Source organism: Anopheles stephensi, chromosome 2 (assembly GCF_013141755.1).
Source record: "Anopheles stephensi strain Indian chromosome 2, UCI_ANSTEP_V1.0, whole genome shotgun sequence".
NCBI classification, from domain to species: domain Eukaryota; kingdom Metazoa; phylum Arthropoda; class Insecta; order Diptera; family Culicidae; genus Anopheles; species Anopheles stephensi.
In genome coordinates this window covers 63,584,603-63,598,402 of record NC_050202.1, presented here as the reverse complement: position 1 = coordinate 63,598,402, position 13,800 = coordinate 63,584,603, and the positions used below count along the sequence as shown (strand labels likewise).

Here is a 13,800-nt window from a genome sequence, read left to right as displayed (position 1 = left end):
CATTCCTCCAAAAACTTATCACCTAATAACCAAACCAATAACCAATGTTTCGCTAACTTGCCGCTAACCGTGAACATTGCCACACTGCTAACTAATGAAACACAAACAAACCGCATCTCTAAATAACATCCTTCATCCTGCGGCCGCGGGTTTCGAAACCGTCTGCTTCTGACTAACCCGACCGAATGCCTACAATGCTGTGATGCTGTGATGGAAATGCATGATGGAACACGGGGATAATTGCGGGATACATTTTTAATGGCCGGTAACCGTTAACCCAAACCCATTATGTGGAATGCCGGCCGTGTGTGTGTGTGTGTTCCCCTTCCGTTGGTCAAATGACTCGTTGAGCAGTCATTGCTACACCTTTGGCCAACCATTGCTGTCGACCGTGGCCGCTGGTACAGCCAGATCGCGGCTGCCGGTACCATCTTTGTTGCATGCGGGTGTCATCGGTTCTGCTTCCGGGCGCAGTACGACGACCACCACCACCAACATGGTTAGTGGTAGTACGGTGCATTGCACGTCCGTGTCGGCGACGACCGTACACCATTCACGCTCGGCCGCCCAACGCGCCGGTACGTGCAAGGCGTCCACCAGCACCGCTGCAAGCTCTACCAGCGGCGGTTCCCGTAGCGGCGGTTCCACCTCTCACACTAACAACAACGGTCGCAAAGGTGCGCCGGAAGATGCTACGGCTGCACCACAAACAACAGCGATGCACTCGAGTCGCAAAATGATGGCACTCGACAGTGATCCTAATACCTTTTATAGCGCATTTCTGGTGTAAGTAACAATAACGACCAGCACTTGTTTCTTTCCTGATTTTTCCCCCCTTTTTGGCTCTTACTTATTTATTCACTATCTCTCTCTCTCGCTCTCTCTGTCTCTGTTTTTCCCCCACTATTTCTTCACCTATCTTTTTGTCTTCTATATATTCATATCCTAATCCTTTCCTATCGTTACCCTTTTTCCCCCTATTTTGTGACCCCCCCCCCCCCCCTCCTTCCTCCCCCATTTTGTGGTGCCAAGTTTTTCACCTTTAGTTGATTAGTTAAATTAGGACGAGTTTCTCTTAGTTATGCATTTGAATTGACCGTTATATTAAACAATGATTTCGTTCAATGTCTTGCACCTTTCTGGTTCTGTTACGGAGAATTATTGCATATTAAAGGGTTCCGTTTACCATAATGGACTTTAATTCCTTTTTTTGTTATAGTCAATTTATTTGTTCGTTGTTTTACTTTTCGATAGACGAGCTCGTTAAGTTTTAATCTGTTGCTTTAGTATTATATTTTCTGTACAGTTAAATATAAATATTTTTATGTTTACACTGAAAATTCTTGATTTTTTTAGTTGAACTTGCAGTTAATCAAGTAATATTAAATGCTGTGTATAGAAATTTTCTTCCGTTTGACCTTTTGTTCTAAACTCTCGTCGTTGTTTGCGTAATCCTATCCAAAACACTACTCTACCACTTTTCTACTCTTTGTTTTATGCGTGTCTATGCGCTTTCGAATGCGTCGTGAGTGTGTGTGTGTGTGCGTGTATGTGGGATCGATTTTTTACCGCCAAAATATACTTCAAACGGCACCGGAATCGAAAGATTCTTCGTCTGCAAAATAAATATGTACAAAATTTACCTTGGATTTAAATCGGATCATTCAAATCGTATGCTGAACGGCTAACTATCGGAACAGTCAGTGTGCCAGTGTATTTTGCTTGGGTTTTGGTTTTTTTTTTAAATATTATTGTTACATTTTCCAACCGCCGTGTATGCCACCACACTATTGTCTATCTGAATGTTTCATAACGGTCTCTGTAATGGTCTTTTACTTTTGTAATCTTCTCCATTTTGTGTGTGATTTCCACTCGTCTAAGTGTTGAATTGTAACTATTATTTTATTTTTGAAAAAGAAAATTGTGTTTAGATGGCAGCACAGTTCCGTAACGAAATGAAACGGGCTATGAAATTTGTTTTTTTTTTATATTTATAATATTGTTGTAAATACATTCTTGGAAACACGATCATAATTGGTAAAGCAAAATCGGGATCCAATAATTTTAGGACGTATGAGCGTGTAAAATACTATCGGCCGTTATTGCTATTGCCCCACATATTTTACACCCTTTACTTGTGTATTTTTCACCCCGTCCCTCGAAATTGGCTTATAGGTGTCAAAAGTGTCTGTATGTCTGTGTGTTCTACGGCGTCACATTCCAATCAGCATATTGGGAGGCTACGTGTTAGTGGAAACACTTGAACAAATTCATGCTTAAATGCTAACGTTGTGCTAACAAAAAATTGTGCGCTAGACAAAACAGAGTGAGGACAGCCTAAATGTAAGAAAAATCATGATGTATCTCCTTAGTCTCTCTTCTTGTATTTCCTGTTCACCGTGAATTCGTTCGTCTTTACTGTTGCGTATCTTTCCCATTCGTTTACTGGTATCGTTTTGCGTTTTTTTTTTTCTGTAGTTTTATTTTCGTTAGTACAGTAATTGTGTTTCGTTCTTCCCGCACTTGTACATACGTTTTGAGAAAATGCATCGCAAAGTGTATGTTTTTGTTTTGGTTTTATTGTATGTGTTAAAATAATATCAATTTTTTTAAACGTAAGACTTACACACGTGTACCATACTTTCTCACTGCTTGCCATCCCTTTGAGTATTATGTCCGCAAATTGTAATGCACAGTCTCCTTCTTCATGCATCACTCATTTTTCATTTAGTTTTGTAAGTAGAGTAGATATTGCTATATTCCTAACAAAACTATCGTTAACGACAAAAAATCCCATCATTTAAATCGATGCTTATGCTTTAGGCTAATATAGTTGATATTTAAAAAAATATATTAAATTTGACAAAAAGCTGCTGCTTTCCATTTGACTCTAATATAGTGCAAAAATGTGGAAAATTGCTCATTTGCTTACAATGCGAATAGTAGTAGCAGCACACCGAAACCGAATCTGCTCCGCTCTGTCGATGTACTAATGAATATCATCTCTTTTTTTCTTTTTCTTTCTCTCTCTCTTCCTCTCTATTACATCTCTTGCCACACACAAAAAAACCCTCCCCTAAATCATTGGATTCCGTTTGATATGTGTTTGCAATGTGTCACGCGTGTTGTTTGTTGTGTAAATTCGATGGTGTCGCGGAAAATGAATGGCAAACAAAAATCCACCACCACCACCAATCAAAACTGTAATGCGCTCTACCCATACATGTAACAAAAAAACTGAAAAACTGCGTTCTGCACTTTACCATTACACCATGAATTGCACATGCTACGTCCACAATTAAAAACTCCGAACGCCCACGAACGCGTGGTTGGTACAACAGTTCTTATGATGAGGATGAAGACTACGAGCCAAACATAGATATTCTCGAGTCACAGTTAGATGATTGCATACTGAACGAGTGGTGAGACACGGTGAAGATAGAGTCGGCCGAAGACTTCGAGCGGGCCGAACGGGCCATTCAAGAACAGTTGAATCGACTCTAGAGAAAAAAAAACACACACACGCTCCCAAAAAGGCACAGTGGGGGCGACTACCGACACGCACGGATTTTCCCATCTCGGTGGCCGTCGAGAAAGCAGGGGCAATCAACGGTGGTTCAACAGCACAGAAATGTTTGGAAAACGCAAAGAAAAAAAAAAAGAGCGCCGTAAAGAGAAAGAGAGAAAAGGAAATGGTCGAAAGGGGATTTGATACAACACTACAAAGCAACACTCAACAATGCTACCACTACTTCTACTACTACTTCCTACTACCACTAGCGGATGGACAACATCTTCATCGGTGTAACAACAGCGCTACTGCTAATGCTATCACCGCTACTACCACTACTATTATTACTACCGCAGCTACTACAACAACAGCGCCACTACTACTACTATTACTACCATCGTTGGCAATATTAACTGGCATTATGAGTGCGGTTGCGAATAGCTAGTAACAGTCAGATCAAAGAACTCATCCTTTTCTCAAACAAAAACAAAAACAAAGAAACTACTCAACGCCGCTTTATAGCAAACGTCAATGTGTTAGTATGCGTTCACTTCACGCTCAGCTTCTACGTAGGTCTGCTAGGAATGTTTGCTAAAAGACATAACAACAAACGAATTAACTGTTGCCTGTAGCACACGGAAATGACAGAACTACGCAGCGTCATTTGCAAAAGCATATTCTCGTGTAAACAATTTGTGTGATTGAAATTAATAGTTACCACGTGCTCGCTTCACCATAACCGTTTACAGAGAGAGAGCATATGTGTTTGCCGGCCATTATTCTATCTACCGTCAAGAATATGAGAATGATTTTTCCCTCTATACGCTCGTTGCAGGTGTTGCCTATTTTGGCGGATTTGTTTTCTTTTTCTACTTCTTCAAAATTAAACCATATCATGTGCATCATCAACGGCTATCACACTATCAATAAAATTGTACATTTTGGATCATTTCATAGGTTTCACGAGCAGCGAGCGTATCGTACCGTCGGCATGCACAGACACAACCATCTGCAAATGCTAGGACCAGAAAATATTGTCTAGTAACCAGACAAGTCAGATTGGCTAGCTCTTCTCCCTTGAGTTGGAGCAATCGGTATTTTACGGCGATTTGTTTTGCTAGCTAGCACCTAGAGCTGTTGGCTAAACTTCAGACAGGGACCTTTTTGCGGAGGTCGGGACAGCTGAGAAGAACACAACACATTCTTAGGATACTTTAGTTAAGAACGTTTCGTATAAGCTTTACAACGGTGCCAAAATAATTTTTTTCGTTACGTTTTAGCGTTATCTGTTAGGTGTTACTTCTCGGAACATAACTTCGGGAAAGATTAAGTGTATCGCACAGTTTATGTACAGGTTTATTTTTTGGGGTTTTTTTTCGCACCCACGGAAATGGTTTGTCGATCGATAAACAGTGTGCGATAGGAGGATTCTGAAGATATCAGCGGTGTACTGTTAGCGTGTGTGTGGCTTTAGAAGTTCTAATCCGTCCCGTACACACTCACACGCGCTGTTTCGATGTTTGACAGAAAGGATTCTACTTTATGACAAGGCACACCAAAAAAACAACCCCCCGTGTAAAAATCGTTTCCCCGTCAGCTTCATGCTTTTCATGATTTAATATCGCCATTTCCCTGCCAATGGTATAATGGGGCTGCAATGCTGCGCGCACGAACACATCGTTGGCTTAACGGCATCCAGGGTTTACTCATCCGTGCTACTACTCATCTCTCAGTCATCGCTTCACCACCACGGGACATCATTGACCATCAAACCATCGATCGTCTTCCAGCAACATAAACTCACTGACGTATGTGAAATGAAGAAAACATTACGAGATAGAGAGAGAGCGGGAGAGAGAGAGAGAGGCTCCGCCAAGAAAACAGGACAGTGATGTGAAGTGAACAAGACAAAACAACTGCGTGGAAAATGGTACACGAGCAGCAATGTCATTTGAAAAATTATTTGCTCCAAAAAGTCTAAATAGATCGAATACCATTACGCGGGCTTTAATTTGTCTGTGCTCTAGAGCTGCTGTGTTGTGCCGTTTCTGTTCTGTACCCGTCACCCATTGTGCACGCATCCATTCTGTGACAGTATGGCCGACGGACACTAAAGAGTACTGTTTGAATTGTCCGTAGGAAAAACAGCGACGACAGTGACGACAGTGACAGCGAAAAGATCAGCCTCAGGATAAGCTGGCGCGAGCGGTATTTACGCAAGCGACGCAATAAGAAGAAGCGCCGATAGACACCAGGCGCCTCCATCGTGTCTTTTGCCCCCTCCGCTCGCTAGAAGACACAAAGCAGCCCGCAAACGCATCCGTTCCTTACGCTCCTTCATTATCCAACACCCTCTTCCCAGTTTCCTTTCCCTCCCGCGCGTGGTGTCTAGAGTCGTGTCATCGTGTAGTATTTGAATGAGGACGGGACGAAGACAGCTAAGCAGTAGAGCGCATACCGAGATAGGCGCGGATTAGTTTTATAATCAAACAAACAAACTAATTGTGCTATTGGCGAGTGCATGAATTGAATGGGACGCAGTGTAGCAGGAAAGAGAACATATTTTAAACTTCAGTGACAACGCTGGTCAGTACGTGATCGACGATCGATCGATATTTGCTTAGTGTGTGAGTGAGTGGACTGGAAGCTGCTGGTTACCTTGACAGCAGCGGTACGTGACTGAAAGTAAATGTAAACCCCGAGGAAGAAGGATAGGAAGTAATAGTAATAATGACACAACATGCGCGTCACGGTGTTTTAAGGCAAAGGTTAAAAAACATTTTGTACTAAATCTTATAAACCACTGGCATCTCGGTGTGCATCTCCTCCTGGATGTGTGTAATTTGCAATTTTAACCGCCCGATTAGAGGAATTGTAATGTAAATAGCTGGAAGGAAACAAAAACAAACAAAAAAACATGGCCGAAAAACGGGGTTGCCGAAGATCGTGAAGTAGTAGAAGGATTGAGAGCTTGGAATTTAGCAAGCAACAACCGAAGCGCATATCTAGCATCTAATTAATCCCTGTGTAACTCTTATCTAGTCCAGTGTTATATTTGTGCGTAAATTTCTAACTGCTAATTCTGAACGTCAGCATATAATCTCTTATACATACATTTACTGGGAATACTTTAAAAGAATTAACTTCTAAGCCTACGTTGAAGGCAGTTTTTATGTTGCTTCATATGTTGCGATAGACTGCAGCTAAACCAATTGTGCAGTTCTTCAAACACAGCTTCCATCCGACGTCGATAGCATTAATGCAAACCCCGATACAAACCGATTAATGCATCCTGTTATTAGCTTGGACTTGACAAATGATTAATTTCTCGAGCGAGGGAAGGTTCACTGTTAAGTTTTGAGTTTTGCTCATTAGTCGCGTGATGGTTACGTTACGTACGGAGACGATCGACCGTTGCGTTTATAAAGGCGCCACATTTTAGTTTGAAATCTACTTTCTACCAGAGCTTACTTCGCCAGTACGGTACACGCGCGTACGTTAGACGGATTCGTTGTTGTACATAGGGGAGCGTAATTATTTTTGCGTAAATCGTAAATCGGTACAGTGTGCTTTGTTTGCATAAAACTATAACAATACTCAAAAACAAAACCCCCCCAACAACATTAACTGGTGGCCCCATGAGAGAAAGAGATCGAGAGCGGACAAAGAAACTGTAACTTGATTGCTAAGTGATCGCAGCTAAACATGACACCATATTTTACAAAACAGAACGAGTAAAGCAGACAAAATTGGAAGGAGAAGAGCAATGAATTGGCAAGATGAGAGAAGATAAGTTGCAGAAAAGCAAAACCTGCCACTAGTAAGAATGTAACGGACAAACGATTTGGATACAAGATTTGATGAATTCCGATGAATTTAAGCTGGTGGAATTGTGGACTTTATCGTCGACCGACCGTATAGTACCGTGTGCAAAACTCCCGTATAGCCGTAGTTGTGTAGGAAAGGAAAATCGAACTCGAAATAGAAAGAACTGAAAACCTTATTTAATTTTTTGTGAATAATAATCCTAATCGTAACGGTATAGAAAGGCAAAACACGAAGCAGAAGAAGGATGAACAAAAAAAAGAACTAAAAAAAACATTAAAAATTAAGTGAATGTGGAACGTTAAATACACAGCAGAGAGACCATCTCATGGCAGGGAGTGATCCCTCTACTGGTGGAATAGATCTGCTTGCCATCATACAAGAAAACACGAAGAAAATCACCCAATACATGACGGCTAAGTTTAAGTAGTTAAGGTGTAGTTGCTTAAAGTAAACGATAAGTTTTACTATAATTTTCCTCTTTTTTTGTTGTTGTTGCCTTTTCTTTCTTAATTAACCCGGAGAAATTGGACACACGGGAAGGTTCTAAAGTGTGTAGCCAGTAGTGAAGGTGTGCGATACGATCAAGGAAACGGCACCAGGGTTTGAATATTTGACTTTCGAACCCATGTGCTCTCGTCCCCCTGGGAATGGTTAGGAGTTTTAATTTGTTCTTTTCTTATTTTTAAAGAATTAATTTTCGATTGTTTTTACCGCGTATTGACTATGGATTGTTTTTCGTCGTTTTACATTATTTATAACAGATTTTACCAAGTACCCAACAACTTTCCCCTTTATCACTATACTTAAATAATGATCATTAGATGTATATGGACAAAACACAACAATACACGTGCAAAAGTGAAAATAAGTTCGAAATTAAGAGTGGCGTGTGTTTACACGCACAAACACACACACGCGGTAAGAAAGCAAACAAAAAAAAGAAGGGAAAACTGTAAACAGAGAACACGATAATAATCGGAGAGCCGTGAAGGGAATTTGATAAAAACCGATCTGTGTAAAATTGATCGATAAATTATTAAAATATTTAAAATCGAGCATATGGACTTTCTTTTTGTTTTACTTTCCATGTTTAAAATATATTGAGAACAAGTGTTTTTAAAGTGAAAGTACCGTACATACAGCCCCCACCTAACGAATCTCTTTTTATAAAAGCCAGGCTACACGATGCGACATGCCAAAAAGATCACGGTTAAAAGAGGGGATTTTTACGTGAAAATCATCTCGGTTCATCTACCGTTGTTGTTTAGAGCACTTCATGCTATCTCTCTCTCTTTAACCATGGCTCTTCAAAACTGCCATGGCAACGCAAAGCGAGTGACAGAGAGGACTAGAGAGAAGTGAAACCGTTCCGAGATTTCAGCTCGAGGAGGCGAAATCTTTTTGACGTGTAGATTTCGCATATCCCCCCTTTTTTAGGCAAAATCTTTTTTTACATCTCGCATCATGTAGCCTGACTTTAAGAGAATTTTTCTCCAAGACAGACTCCTTTCAACGAATTATAGAGTGAGGTTAATCAGGTCCTCATCCCCCAAAGGGCCCCATTTTCTGAGAGGGCCTTGTGTGATTAGTAATTCTATCTGAATCAAGTCAAGGGTCTCTTTCCTATCAAGAGTCCTCGTAATCGCAATGGTCTCGTCTGCTCAGAGACTATTAGTCGAAGAGGCCTCATAGTCCAAACCGCTGTTCGACTATTCGCTATTTTTAAATGAACAATCAATTAATTACGCCAAAGGTTATACTAAATTTAACTCAATAAATTAAACCCAGGAACAGATTAAATGCGATACAGGAGAGTTGACTGTACTTCGCTTGCACTAGAACAAATCAGTTGGAGCGCGTCCTCTATCGTTTTTTTCAGTTCTGTTCAGTCTCCTTGGTAACGGAAAACAGTGGAACGAAAAGCAGATTTTCAACGGACCCACTGCTCTGCTGCTCCAGTAGTAGTAGTAGCAAGTCAGCAGCGGTAGTATGTCAGTCAGAAGGACTACGAAGCATAAACTTGACTTTTCTGGAGGCGATTCCAAATTCGACCCTTGGTTCAAGATTTTTGTCTAGGTTAGCACCACCATAGCCAACGCCTCGTGTCGGTCGCATACGCTCGGAAGATGTTCGGAAAATCGGCGGAACCGTCCGGTGCTTAATCGATAAAGACCCGTCAGCGGGTTTGCTACAGATGACGACGGGTAGGTAGGCCGATCGGAACATTCAAGGTTGTCAATATCATGGTCTCGGGGGGAACAAAAAATCATCGGTTTTTCTACTTTCAGTTTCAGTTCCCGATCGAACGTTGTTCCGTCCGGTGGTGCGGTGTCGTGACTCCCGGAAGCATTTCCTTCGAGCAATCGTCGCGGTGTGGAAAATGGCAGTGCACTCAGATCGCGTGTGAATTATCGCAAAATTTATGACCTAATTTTTCCGTGCCGCAGTATTCAGTTCCGCAGCGCGTAGTAGTGTTCCGTGAAGTAAGAATGTTGCGCAAGTGTGTAGTGCCGCCATTGTTGAACGAGTGTTGAGTAGCAGATAGAAAGCGCGCCCTACACGTTCAAGATGAACACATCAAAGTGGTTGCCGAAACAGCACCAGGAGGTGATCAAGCTGTTCGAGCAATCGCGCCTGCTGGAACGAGAGCTACGGATATTGGGCAAAAAGTTTGCCACGGATATTAACATTGATCTGCCAGATTACTATGTAAGTACGGGAGAGCATTACCGAGAGACGAATCAGCTGTATCACCCCTATCTGCACTCCAAAGCAAAGGCTCTAGGCGAACACTTAGGTCCGCGTTACGCCATCAGCGATATCGATAAGTCGCGGGTCCTTTGGTGAACCAGTTTTGAACGTCATCGCAAGACAACGGTTCCAATTTCCTTCCTTCGTACGCCCCGAAAACCTTGATATTGAGCTATTATCAAGTGCAAAGGGGGATCGCTGTGTGTCGCAGCCGAGCTCAAGGAAACGGTTGATTGAGCCTAAGGCATGACACCAGAAGTTCGCGTGCGCCCTCGTCGAGGTGCAAATGAAAAACAAACATAAACTAAATGCACAAACACGGCATTTGGTTGTTGGCGATGTGTTCGGAGCGTAGGAAAGGTTAGGAATGTTGGGGAAAAACTTTAGACCATAAATCATTTCCTTGAATGGAACGGGCTAACAATGGAAAACGGCATGAAAACTGAGGAAATTGCAGGAAAAGTTGACGACCATTTAGAGGCTTCCTTCGTAGCAGATGGCACAGGTTGGGGCGAACTAGCATTTAACAACGAATATTTTAAATACCTTCCAATCGTCCTCAACAACTTTCACAAAACATCCTTGACCCAATGCTGGGCTGTGGAGGGCTGCAACTAGCGAAGGAGAAAAGAAATTGAATTATTGTTACATCGATCACCGTTGGCCAAGTTTATATAGAGACCTTCGGTAAGGCACTCCGCCTCGGCCTCGAATGTCTCAATGTTCGAAGTTCATTGATGCGAAGTGCTCCGCGAAGGTGCGGAATGTCCTCTTCCGGACAGTCCTGCCGAATCCTGCCCACTCGACATCAGTGCGCAAAAGCGGCCGAAGCGGTTGGTAGCGTTTTAGCGATCGGCAAAAGACTCGCACACCGGAATACCACGTGGTGTTCCGCTGTCCCACCTTCAGCTGCGCGTCTCCCCACATCAACTTACAGTCTGCTCGTAACTCCGCAGGAATTCGAGCGGTTGCTACAACAAAGTCGCGAATGTTTCGAACGGTCCGCCCACGTGCAGACACGGCTAATACGTATGTCGGCGTCGTCGGCGGACAAGAACGTGGAGCGAAGCTTCTTCAAGATTTTGCTCAACCGGAAGGCGCACCTGATACGGCAGAACTTGCGTAAGCGCAATCTTCAGCTGATATTTATCATCAACAAAATGGTACTTTTGCGTGAACTTTTATCGCTGAGAAGGAATCTATTAACATGTTGCTATATATCCACACAGATCAAGCTAATGCTCGCCGCTACCTACACATCGGAAATAGTCGTCGATGGGGCGCTTCTGCTGTGCACACTGCACAACGAAAGTGTAATCTTGGCCCAAAAGACGACGCAGGCTCGCACTCAAACGAATGCACAAATATGCAGCAATTCGTTCCCTCCCTTGATGTCCACTCCGAAGAAAGTGGACGTGGGAACCATTCTGCAGATCATCACGAAACAGCGCGCTGAGGATTGCTGCAGTACGCTGATCAACTGTCTGCTGACCACCTGCAAGGGTGCACTGACGGTAGCGAACGAGGAGAATGAATCGGACACGTCTAGTGTGGAAATTTTGCGAGCCCTAACGACAAACCTACAGGGACCACCGGAGATGGGAAAGCACATTGACCCGATACAGGAGGAGATGAACGTGAGGCGCAAGGCGAGTGTGAACATGATATCGAGCGGTGAGATACACACGCGCGGACGGGGCACACCGGGCCGGCAGGTGGTGATTACACCGATCGTTAAACCGGAAGCACGCGAGCTGGACGAATCAGAACACAATGTACGGTTTGGATGTACGGTTTGGAGCGATTCCTCAGACATTCAAAGATCCTTCTCGTTTTAGGATCCGGCGATAAACTTCTTCGATGAAATGGCTGCCGAGGCGGTAGCGTACAACTCCATCAACTATCTCGTCAACGAACCGGATGGTATGGATCTGCTGGAGAACTTGATCGCCGACGAGGAGATCTTCGTGGCGAACGTGATCATGAAGGTGATCAAGTACTGTCCGTCCGCATTTGAGCGTGAGCTTACCAAAACGGAGCTCATCAAGTGGGTTAATCGTGGTACGCGCGGGCTGTGGACGCAGGTTGGCGGATCGTTGGAGCATGTGGTGCTGTGGTGGAGTTCGTCCCCGTTGGCCTGTAGACCGGCGGCCTGTGCAAAGTATCTGCGCGATTGGCTCTCACTGTTGCAGCCGGACGAAGCACCGGAACCGATACTGTCCACGCTGAAGGGTTTGGGTGAAACGCTCACGGTGCACGTGACGAGCACGATTTGGGACAAGCAGTTCCGGTTGGCTGTCGTGTCCTCCAGTCTTCCGGTGGATTACCCCTTCGAGGAAGGGGAATTTTGTGGCAAGAATGTGGTGGTGAGTACAAGAAACACATTGAGGAGAGTTGTGGATGAGTTTCGCTCTTGCTAATCTTTGTTTGCAGGTGGAAGGAACGGTCTGTGGCAAAGTTTGGAGCGAGCTGCTCTATCAGCTGGTGCAGCTGTCCAACACATGTGATATCGGAACCATTGCGAACGAGTTACCGCTGGTCGAGCAGATTCCGGTTCTGCATCGGCTCGATCATTCCATCCACTCGATGCGAATCTGGGCGGCGAACAAGGCACGATCGCTCTGCACCGACTGGAACATGATGATGTTCTTCAAGGTGGTCCACAACGACATAGGGCTGTGCCTGGAGCAGTTGCAGTACATACGAGTGCCGGACCTATCTGCCGACGATCCGCTCGAAGTACAGGTTCAGGTTTGCGTTGCACTGCGGGAGAAACTTGTTTCCGAAATCAAGGAAAACATTATCAAACTGAAAGCGACCTGCACCGAGTGTATCGATGTGCTGGCCGCCGTCTGCCGCACTACGAGCCTTGCCTCGTTGACGCTCTGCTTTCCGTACTTCAAACACTGGCAGACGGAGGTGCTGCAGGAACGGGCCAACGAATATGTGGCCTACTTTTTCAACCAGATCTATCTGCCTGTCATACAGGCGACGAAAGACATTGAAATATTGAAGCTGACGCTGAAAATCATCTGTGAAGCTTGGCTGGATCATATCTACATGAAAAAGACGAAATTCAGCAGCGCCGGAGCGCTAAACTTGCTGAAGGACTTTGATGGCGTTGCCGAGTGGATCAATGCCTGTGAGGCGCTGGACGAACGGTTACGGGACACGCTGTCCCACCACGAGGTGCTGCGTATGTGCGAAGGAGTAGGCAAGCTGCTGCTACGGAAACCCGAAGAGACGATATCCATTCTGCCAAGTCCATCGAAAGCGGGCAAGAAAACCGATGGTAAGTGGGCTGTAGACAAGCAACATGGAAGTGTTTAGTTTAATGGATCGCCTTTGGTTTTTAGAAACTGCCGACGAGAAAGCACCACTGCCACCGGAAATGTTTGTTCCGAATCAGAAGCGTTGGCTGGAGCTGAGGGCCCGCGACCGACGAGCGGTCAATCTGAACTGTTTGTGTCTGTGCGCGGGAATGGATGTATACTAGAGGAGTTGCGTGAGATTTTTCTGTCCATAGTTTACTCCGAGCTAACGGAAACGGTTAAAATCATCCACTTTTTGTTTTAAACACAACATTTCTATTCGCTTTTCCGATCTTTCCGCCGTTACCGATTTACGATGGTTGAATAAATTTAAATAAAGTAAATAATTAGCATGAGCTACATGTTTTCTGTACAATTCGTTAACTAACATTGAATGAA

At 43.9% G+C, this 13,800-nt stretch overlaps 2 protein-coding genes across 24 annotated transcripts in view; both read left to right on the top strand.

The window, feature by feature from the left end:
- LOC118506742 overlaps positions 1-8,395 on the top strand; it is a 51,885-nt gene extending 43,490 nt beyond the window's left edge. For 16 of the 23 annotated variants that reach the window (XM_036044313.1, XM_036044309.1, XM_036044312.1 and 13 more), the window contains one exon: positions 355-3,061. In XM_036044313.1, the coding sequence (XP_035900206.1) occupies positions 355-790 (436 nt within the window). In that variant the 3' untranslated portion in view covers positions 791-3,061. Of the gene's footprint in view, positions 1-354; positions 3,062-3,341 lie in introns of those variants that run through there. The other 7 variants (XR_004905540.1, XR_004905537.1, XM_036044320.1 and 4 more) reach the window with 3 other exon arrangements.
- A 517-nt stretch (positions 8,396-8,912) lies between these two features.
- Positions 8,913-13,777, top strand: LOC118506736. The gene is made up of 7 exons (XM_036044282.1): positions 8,913-9,543; positions 9,628-10,048; positions 11,047-11,253; positions 11,320-11,865; positions 11,929-12,456; positions 12,524-13,382; positions 13,447-13,777. Exons 2-7 carry the CDS (start codon positions 9,908-9,910, stop codon positions 13,584-13,586), a joined length of 2,421 nt encoding a protein of 806 aa, XP_035900175.1. The 5' UTR covers positions 8,913-9,543; positions 9,628-9,907; the 3' UTR covers positions 13,587-13,777.
- The last annotated feature ends 23 nt before the right edge of the window (positions 13,778-13,800 follow it).

What these genes read in the sequence shown, in the direction of transcription:
- LOC118506736 (XM_036044282.1), top strand. Translation starts at nt 9,908, where the DNA reads ATGAACACATCAAAGTGGTTGCCGAAACAGCACCAGGAGGTGATCAAG. An exon ending in TTGATCTGCCAGATTACTAT is followed by an intron (nt 10,049 to 11,046) that starts GTAAGTACGGGA and finishes GTAACTCCGCAG; the next exon opens with GAATTCGAGCGGTTGCTACA. An exon ending in TATTTATCATCAACAAAATG is followed by an intron (nt 11,254 to 11,319) that starts GTACTTTTGCGT and finishes ATATCCACACAG; the next exon opens with ATCAAGCTAATGCTCGCCGC.